Genomic DNA, 9,579 nt, shown 5'->3' with positions numbered 1-9,579 from the left:
GAGTGGTGTTGAGGGGAGAAGAAGTAAATTAGTATTCTGGATCGCCTCCTCTAGGTTGTGTTCTGTATTATTTCTTTGCCATAGTTCTATGGAGGATGTGTTATGCACACTTACACACAAACACACAAAAACTCATATTTTAAAAACTAGTTCTACACTATTTCCTCTGAGGAAATGAAGCAAGGGCAGTGTGTGTGTGTGTGTGTGTGTGTGTGTGTGTGTGTGAGAGAGAGAGAGAGAGAGGAAGAGAGAGAGAGAGAAGGAGAGAGAACGTGGACAAGAAGGAGACTGTCCCAGAAGTTCTCAAAGACTTAAGGGGAAAAGGGATCAATAGATAGTGTCCTTCACATGTTGACCTACTATTACACCTAGTTTCAGGACACAGAGCCCAGCCCCCAGCAAGAACTGACTGTAGCCTCATCTGCAGCCTCAGTAGCTCACTCTGGGAAGCCACAAATGGTGTGTGCATTTTAAAAGCACTGGTATTGCTTCATTAGTTGCCCCTGACAGTTTGTGCTTTTCTGCCTGGGCAGTGTATCTCTCTCAAGAGCTAAGAAAGACCTGGGATTTCACTCTAGATGTAAATGGTAGAAGATGCTGGTAGAAGGCAAGAGACTTCTGGGTCAGAGACAAAGGACTTTAGTACTCTGGCTAAAGAAGTATATAGTGCTTCGTGTTTTTTTTGTATCAGTTCCCCATGCCATCCAAGTCCTAGAGGGATGACTGCAAAGAGCTTATGATGGATAACTGCAACAATGGGTTGCATTACAGGAGAGGCACACTGAGTTTGGAGAATTTACCTCTTTGATAGTCAGTGGAAACTAGTCTGCTCTTTCTCTGTGTAGAAGATGTGCCTTCATGCTGCAGGGTTTCTTACTGCAAACACAAGGCTGAGAATTCTCCTTGGCAAAGAGTAGTCAGGTTTGCAGTCCTAGCATTCCCTTCAAGAATGTGCAGGGTTGTTCAGGACCCAGTGATGATTACTTTTCCCAACACCCTACCTTCCCTCCGCAGTGCTCTCTAGAGTGGCCCCATTTGCTAAAAGCAGAATATTGAAGCATGTAGAGTGACTGACTAGCCCAAGACCCACCACTAGACACTGAGGCAGCGAAGATGGAAACCAGTTCAACTGATGTGATGCTCCTTTGCAGCCTTTCATTGCTGCATATTGCAAGGAAAAGGCTGGATATTAAGTCATCATCTGGCGGTGGTTCCCTTCTGTCTTGACCTGGATGACTGTAGACCTTCCCCTACGAGAGAGGTGTCATAGTTTTCCACTTTGCAGAGGATTGTGAAAATCATAATCATAGCTAGCACGTTTAACTACTGCTGTGTACCAAACTCTCCAATTTACTTTGCTTCCATTTCTTCCTTATCCATAAGTTAGGTATTATGTCTATAGCAAAGATTGGTACTTTGCACCCAAAAAGCAGGCAAAAATTTCCCTGGTTCAGCCTTTGACTTGACTTGTCCAGCCCCACCATTGTCTGAGATCTGTCCATGGTGCTGAAATCACATTGAGATTGTGGACTCAATGACAGCTAAGGCAGGCAGGTGATGTCAAGTAACTTGTGCAAATGTGACCTCAGAGCAAATTTATGGGATCAAGTGAGGTCAAGTTCCACTGTTTTATAGAGAAGAAGAAAAGGTCCTAACTGGGGGCATGATGTGTCTTCAGACACACGTAATGTCTGGGTATGTATTTATCCCATCACTCCATGGTCACTGAACAGATGCAGTGATAGGACCCATACTGGGTGCTGTGGGAATAGAGCGTGTAGAGAATGAGAACATGTAGATAAGGCATCTGTGATTCCTGAATTCAAAGCACATTACAGTCCATGGTATGTCTATGGCTCTATGGTGTGTGTGTAGGTACCATGCTGATGACTACAACATTCACATGCCTGTTTCCTTAAATTTAGAGCAGTGCCTGTATATAAAATTGTGTTGATTGTTAAAAAATTGGCTTCGATGATCCTGAAAAAAAATCATACTATTTTGAAGGACAGATGAGATAAAGGAGGAAAAAGGACAATAGGGGAGAAAGAGTGAGAAACTCTGGTGGGAGAGAAAGTGAAAGAGTGGGCGAAAAGTACCTTCAGATCGAAGGAGATTCTGGGAGAGAAAGGGAGAAGCACATAGAGAAAGTCAGAGAGAGACTGAGAGTAGAAGAAACCTAGAGAGACACAGATACCACTGAAGTGAGTCAGAGAGACAATGAGAAATGAAACAGAGTGAGGGACAGAAAGCTGGTAGCAGGGAGACAAAGACATTTGGAAAGACTACAACAGACACAGACTAAGTAAAAAAGACAGAGATACAGAAACAAAGAGGGATGAGAAACTGAGAAGGGGGCAGGCAGAGAGAGAACTTCAGAGAAATGGATTGAGAGATATTTAAAGAGATCTGGGAAAAATGAAAAGACAGAAGAGAAGGACAGAGGGAGGCAATTACATAACACAAGAAATAAGCAAGCTTTCCTCCCAGTCTGCCTTCAAGTCTCACATTCAGAGAGGGTAGGTAGGGGTCCCAGAGGAGCCCAAGACAGTCTGTGTTCTTGTGCCAAGGTCTCCCCACCAAAACCTCCTTGGTGGTGGCCAATTAGGGTTCCTTGTGGCAGCCAAGGGTGGTGCCCAAAGCCTTGGCCTGGGGCGCATGTTCAGAGCAGGGAGACTGGCAGTTGCTTCCTCCAGTCCCTTGTGACAAGGCTCTCCAAGGAACCATTTAGAACACTTTAACTCTTCCTGTGATGAGGCCAGTTTGGACATCTTGCCACCCTCTCAGCTCCTGAGCCCCGGCACCAGGAATCTCAGACATACTGCCCACCCCTGGTCTTGGGGAACCATGTGACTGTCCTGCTTTGGGGATGTGGGGCTTTGAAGCTGTCTTGTGGTGAAGGAGGTAGCAGGAGATTTCTGGGTGGAGGTGAGTCTGTGGCATGTCATGGATTCTTGGGGAGACCCACATGGAGGCAGTTTTGTGTATCAGAGATCCCAATGTACAAAATTACTTGTGTGTGACTGTGTTTATGGGGGTGATTTTTCTCCTCAAAGACCTTCATGATCCAAAAGGCACACACCAGTTCTGCATGCACCTCTTCTGCATGGCCTCACCTGCACCCATGACTTCAGTTGGTTTTTAAATGCTGAGGATTTTGATCATCTCAAATCCCAGTCTCCATCCATCATCCCTCTCCTGAGCCCCAGAGTCATACATATAACTGCCTATTGGACATACTATTTTTTTTTGCCCCGCTCTCAAAGCCCTAAAAACCAATAAGTTCAAGAGATCAGGTTGCCTTCCAAAATGTATTGGAGTATTTGCAGAGCAAGGATTCTTAACTTCAGGTTCATTACATTCATCAAATTGTGAGCACAGCTGTGCATACATAAGACCTGTGTTCACTTAAAAATGAGGAAACTGAGGCACAGAGAGTCTACATCAGTACTCCACGAACAAGGCAGAATATTTACAGAACAAATCAATTACAGAGACTCACACTCTCAACTACTATCCTCCATTTTTTAAACAAATATATATGGACACCTCTTCAATGAAGGCTCTGGGGTCAGACCTGGGGATGTGGTCAGCTGAGAACAAGACCAACGAGGTCCCTGTGACTCTTGGAGGACGGGTGCCCTCTATTGACTTCCCAGGAGTGGTCTTTCTCTGGTGGAGGAACAGGCCAGATTTCTCATGTGTTCACGGCCTGCCCTGTGCTTGTCCATTCCAGGCCCTGGTGCTGAGAGAGGAGGAGTGGAGACCAGAGTCCTGAGCCTGGCTGTCCCCACAATGAACTGACATCAGCCACTGGTACTAAGGAGGGAGAAGAGGGGGAGAAGGAGGGAAAGGGAGGAGGGGGAAGCCAGAGAAAAAGTTGGGAAGGATGTTGAGGGATGAAGGAGAGAGAAAAGCAGGAAGATGAGAGGAAAGAATGATGAGGCAGAAGGGCAGCATGAGGGGAGGTGAAGAAAGAGACTATCAGAGAAAGAAAAATCTGTAGGGAGAGGGGGAAATTGAGACTGCAGGGAACCGTGAGAGTGGTAGGGAGGGACGGAAGGAAAAAAGAGAAGAGACAAGATGGATGCATGAAAATAAGGGACAGGAAGAGAGAAAATAAGGAGAAAGACATAGAGACAAATACAGCTGGAAAGAAGGAAGAAAAGGGGAAAAGAGAAATAGAGACTAAGGAAGGAAAGGAAGGAAGAGAGAGTGAGAGGGAAAATGAAAGATCCAATTGGAGGATCCATAGCATGAGACGTGGGACTAAACAGAGAAAATAAGACACAGAATAAATAGAAATGGAAACAAACTCTGGGATGCAGAAGCAGAGAGATAGGGAGAGGAAAGGAGAGAGAGAGAGAGAGAGAGAAATGAATGGATTGTGAGAGACCCAGAGGAAACATTGGTCGGGGAAGAAGACAACCCCATAGAAGGGAGGGAAAGAGGAGTTGCAAGGAGAGAGATGGAGGAGGTGCTGACTGTGACCCTACCCTTGTATGGGTGATGAAGCTCTTGGAGAAAATCGCTCTCCTCCCAACAAAATGGACAATCGCAACTCATGATTTAATGTTGGGGGTTTGCAGACTCCTGAAGCACAGCCATGGACCTCAGAGTAACAGTGCTTGGTCCACGGTGTGGAAGAAGGAGCTTTCAGAAAGGGAGGAAGATGAGAGGAGAGTGGAGAAAGAAATGAAGGGAGAGCAGAAGAGGTGAAAAGAAGCTGGCAGGGTGGGTGGAACTGTGTGGTGTGTAAATGACCCCAGGGCTTATGTTGCTGATGGGGGTCAGGATCCACTGGGGGGAATGGGCTCCTGTGGCCCCCGCGTACACACACAAACCCCTGCCACAGGGCGAGAGAGAGGGTGTGATAGAGACTAGGAAGAGAGAGGAAGACAGAAATGGAGCGAATGGATAAGGGAGAAGAAAGGAACTAAAATAGGAGAGAGAGAGAGAAATAGAAAGAGAACAGAATGAGCTTTTACCAAATCTCCCAAGTAATTGATAAAACAATTCTTATATACAAGACGTTACAGACAAGAGAAAAAGAGAGAATCCTATCTAGCTTATTTCAGGCACGGATAACTTTGATTGATAGCTGGTCAAAAGATTGATAGTTGATCTAACTTTTATCAGGCATGGATAAGTTTGATCTGATAACTGGTCGAAAATAGTATAATAAACATACTCTAAAAGTATAATGAATATGAGACAAAAAATCTAAATAAACTTTTAATTAAACAAATCCATCATTCTATCAAAATATTTATGCAGCATGAGACAATGAAAGGAATGCAAAGAAGAAATATTCAATATAACTGGAATGACACAGAGAGGAAGATTACTGGTTCCAAAGTGAGAATGTCTAGGTTTCAACCCCAACCTGATTGCTTATATGGTTATATTAACTTGGGCAAATTAGTTGACCTCTCTTTACCTCAGTTTTCTCATATATAAGGTAGTAATAAGAGGAAAATAATAATAATAACATAAAAACACTAAGAAGAAAACTTACCTCACAGAGTATTTGTGAGGATGAAATTTATTCATCCATATAAAAGCTCTTAAAGTATTACCCAGGACATAATTGGTGCTGAAAAATTGTTATATATAATTGTTAGAATGTAAATCAGTGTACAGCCATGTGGCGCTTAATGATGGAGACACATTCTGAGAAGTGTGTGTTAGGTGATTTGGTCATCGTATGAACATCATAGAGTGTACTTACACAAACGTAGATGGGCTAGCCTACTACACACCTAGGCTGTATGGTACTAATCTTATGGGACCACCATCATATATGTGGTCTGTTTTGACGAAAACGTCGTTATGTGGTGCATGACTGTAATTCACATTAACAGAATGAAGAAAGATGTGTGATAATTAAAAACAATTAATGACGGAAAAATATTAGATATAATACAGCATTTACTCATGATTCAAATAAACAAATATTTTAATAAATTAGAAGAAAGGGTGACTTTCTTTAACCTGACAAAGAGTGTAAAGAAAAGGCACCAGGAAACATTAGCTGAATCCTTACGAAGGGCAGGAGTAAGGCACGAACGCCTGCTATCATCACCATCACTCAACACTGTCCTCGAGTTCTCAGCCAATGCAATAAGACAAGGAAATGAGAGGAACATGGATTCAAAAGGCGGAGAGAGAAGGAGGGAAGAACAAGTTGGATGTGATTGTTAAAACCCTAGGCTAGCAGTCAGGCACGGCTTGGTTTGGCGTTTTGCTCATTTCTTCCTCTGTTTGACATTAACAAAAGATATGTCTCAGAATTTGTTTCCTCGTGTGTAAAATGGGAATAATAATAATATGACTTTTCCTGGAATGAATAAGTTAATGCGTACACAGTGCTTAGAGGAGTGTCTGGCCCACACACGGTGCTCAAACAATGGTAGCTGCTGGTATTATCACTGTGAAACAGAAATCAAGATGTGGAGACAGAGAAATATGAGATAAGAGGCAGAGGAGAGAGGGAACCAGGAGCATTAGAAATGACAGGAAGACCAGGTAGGGTGAAGGGTGTGGGAAGACAGATGGAGAAATCAGAGAGAGGAGAGGAATAAAAACATGGTAACGTGCACAAGGCACTGTGCTGTGTGTATCCACTCATGCAACCTTCCCAATCCTGTGAGATGAGTTTTGTGATCATTATTTTATTTATTTTTTAAATTATTTTATTGAGGTCACATTGGTTTATAACACTGTGTAAATTTCAGGTGTACATTAGCATATATCAATTTCTGTACAGACTGCATCATCAAAAGTCTAGTTTCCGGGGCTGGCCCAGTGGCACAAGCGGTTAAGTGCGCGTGCTCCACTGCGGCGGCCCGGCGTTCGCCAGTTTGGATCCCGGGCGTGCACCGACACACTGCTTGTCAAGGGCATGCTGTGGTGGCGTCCCATATAAAGTGGAGGAAGATGGGCATGGATGTTAGCCCAGGGCCAGTCTTCCTCAGCAAAAATAGAGGAGGGTTGGCAGATGTTAGCTCAGGGCTGATCTTCCTCACACACACACACACACACACAAAATGTCTAGTTTCCAACAATGACCATACACATGTGCCCCTTTACCCCTTTCACCCTCCCACCACCTCCTTCCCGTCTGGTAACCACCAATCTGTTCTCCATTGGTTCTCAATTGTTCTCTATGTGTTTGTTTGTTTATCTTCCACATACGAGTGAAATCATTGGGTATGTGTCTTTTTCTGTCTGACTTATTTCACTTGGCATAATATTCTCAAGGGCCATGCACGTTGTCGCAAATGGCTCGATTTCATCTTTGTTATGGCTGAGTAGTATACCACATGTTCTTTATCCATTCATCCATTGATGGGCACTTGGGTTGCTTCCAAGTCTTGGCTATTTTGAATAATGCTGGAATGAACATAGGGGTGCATAGATCTTTTCAAATTAGTGATTTCATGTTCTTTGGATAAAAACCCAGAAGTGGAATAGCTGGATCATATGGTAGTTCTATTTTTAATTTTTTGAGAAATCTCCATACTGTTTTCCATAGTGCCTGCACCAGTTTGCATTCCCACCAGCATACACTGACTGTTATTTTAAAAGAGAGAAAATTCAGGTTTAGAAAGGTCAAGAGTTACCTCCCCAAAGTCACATGGCTGGCAAGCAGCAAAGACAAAGTTGAGAGAGAGGAAGGGAGTGCAAGAGGAAAAACATATTGCAAAAGGAAAGGGAAAGAGAACGGAGAATTTGGAAGGACTAGAGAGATGAGAGGGTGGGAGGGAGGGAGAGAGAGAGGAAGGAAGAGAGGGAGAGACAGAGAAAGAGAGAGACATAGAGAGAGAGAGGGAGAGAGAGAGAAAGAAAACAGGGAGACAGAGAGAAAGGGAGAGAAGAAGGAGGGAGAAGGGAGAGGTGAGAAAGCAAAGAGACAGAGGAAAACAATCAGTGCCAACACCCACAGCCCCAGAAGTGGCTACCTCTGTGAGTGGAGCCTCACAGCTGCGTTTCTTCCCCAGGATGGACCCGGCCGCCTGGAATGAGATGGGGACCTCCGACTTCGTGCTGCTGGGGCTGTGGGCCCCGCCACCCCTGCGGCCCCTGCTATGGGCGGCCCTCCTGGCGGCGTATCTGGCCACAGTACTGGGCAACGGCACCCTGGGGGGGCTGATCGCACTGGACCAGCGGCTGCACTGGCCCATGTGCCGCCTGCTCGCCCCCCTGGCGCTGCTGGGCACCGCGTATGTGAGCACCACGCTCTCACAGGTGCTGGTGCACGTGACGGCGCGCCGAGCCACCCTCTCCCCGGCGCGCTGCGGGGCCCAGCTCTTCCTGGGGATCTCCCTGGGCAGCTGCGAGGCCATTCTCCTGGCTGCCATGGCGCTGGACCGCTGCCTGGCCGTGTGCCAGCCCCTGCGCTACGCGGCGATCATGACGCCCGCGCGTTGTGCCCCCCTGGCCACCACCGCGTGGCGCTGGGCTTCCTGTTGTCGGTGCCCAACGCCGCGGCTGCGCTGCGCCTGCCCTTCTGCCCCGGGAGGCCCCCGGTCGACCACTTCCCCTGCGAGCTGCCCGCGGTGCTGAAGACAGCGTGTGCGGACACCGCCGCCGATCACGTGCTGGTCTACGGCTTGGGCACGCCCATCCTCCTGGTGCCCTTGGCCTTCATCCTCGCCTCCTACGCCTTGATTCTGGCGGCCGTGGGCCAGCTGCCTTCTGCCAAGAGCCGCCTGAAGGCACTGTCCACCTGCAGCTCGCACCTGGCCGTGGTGGGTCTCTTCTACGGCACGGTGACCGCCATGTACCTGCGCCCCCGGGGCTCCAGCGCCCTCCCCGCCAAGCGCCACAAGCTGGTGGCTGTTTTCTGTCTCGTCATCACGCCCGTCCTGAACCCGCTCATCTACAGCCTTCGGAACCGCGAGGTGAATGCGGCCGCCGCCACGCCCTTGCCCGGCTCCAGGGGTCGCGCGCTGTGCTGAGCTGACCCGGGGAGGCTGGAAACACAGCTGGAAGGTCCCGCCCAGCTCTGACACTTAGCCCTGTGATCTTGTACACATCCCTCTAGCTCTCTGAATCCCTGTGCACCTTTGGGTGCGTCTGTCTCCATGAATCTCTGTGCAGAGGTCAGGGGCCGCCAGCATTTTCTATAAAGGTCAGATAGTAACTATTTACAGCTTTCCAGCTATGTGCTCTCTTGCAACTGCTCAGCTCCGCCATTGTAGCCCGGAAGGAGCCATAGATGATACATGAATGAGTGAGTGTGGCTGTGTTCCCAAAAGACCCTTTGTTTGTGTACACTGAAATTTAAATTTTGTATAATGGTCACATGTCACAGCATATTCTTCTTTTGGTTTTCTTTTCAACCATTTAATAACATGAAAACTGTTTTTAGCTTGAGGGCCATGGACAATGGGCAAAGGGCCATAGTTCACCGACCCCTGGTATAGGACAAAAGACTGACCCAACAGAATCATTGTCAGGATAAAATAAATTGATATGCCAGGCATGGGCTTTCTCAGTGTTTTTGGCCCCCAGTCCAGTGTAGGATATTCATTGGCACCCAGATACAATAGGCTGCACTTTATAGAGTTTGTA

General features: G+C 46.7%; 1 protein-coding gene across 1 annotated transcript; it reads left to right on the top strand.

Moving 5' to 3' along the window:
* The first annotated feature begins 8,004 nt into the window (after positions 1-8,004).
* LOC101399765 (olfactory receptor 2W3-like) lies at positions 8,005-8,963 on the top strand. The gene is made up of 2 exons (XM_087422317.1): positions 8,005-8,477; positions 8,525-8,963. Exons 1-2 carry the CDS (start codon positions 8,005-8,007, stop codon positions 8,961-8,963), a joined length of 912 nt encoding a protein of 303 aa, XP_087278443.1.
* Positions 8,964-9,579: the final 616 nt, after the last annotated feature.

Source organism: Ceratotherium simum, chromosome 33 (genome assembly GCF_057802395.1).
Source record: "Ceratotherium simum simum isolate JZ-2026a chromosome 33, ASM5780239v1, whole genome shotgun sequence".
NCBI classification, from domain to species: Eukaryota; Metazoa; Chordata; class Mammalia; order Perissodactyla; family Rhinocerotidae; genus Ceratotherium; species Ceratotherium simum.
Note: the sequence above shows the minus strand (reverse complement) of the source record. Positions and strands in the feature narration are given on the sequence as shown.

Coding starts and splice junctions, on each gene's coding strand:
- LOC101399765 (XM_087422317.1), top strand. CDS start 8,005: ATGGACCCGGCCGCCTGGAATGAGATGGGGACCTCCGACTTCGTGCTG. Junction 8,478..8,524: donor CGCTGGGCTTCCTGTTGTCG/GTGCCCAACGCC, acceptor CTGCCCCGGGAG/GCCCCCGGTCGACCACTTCC.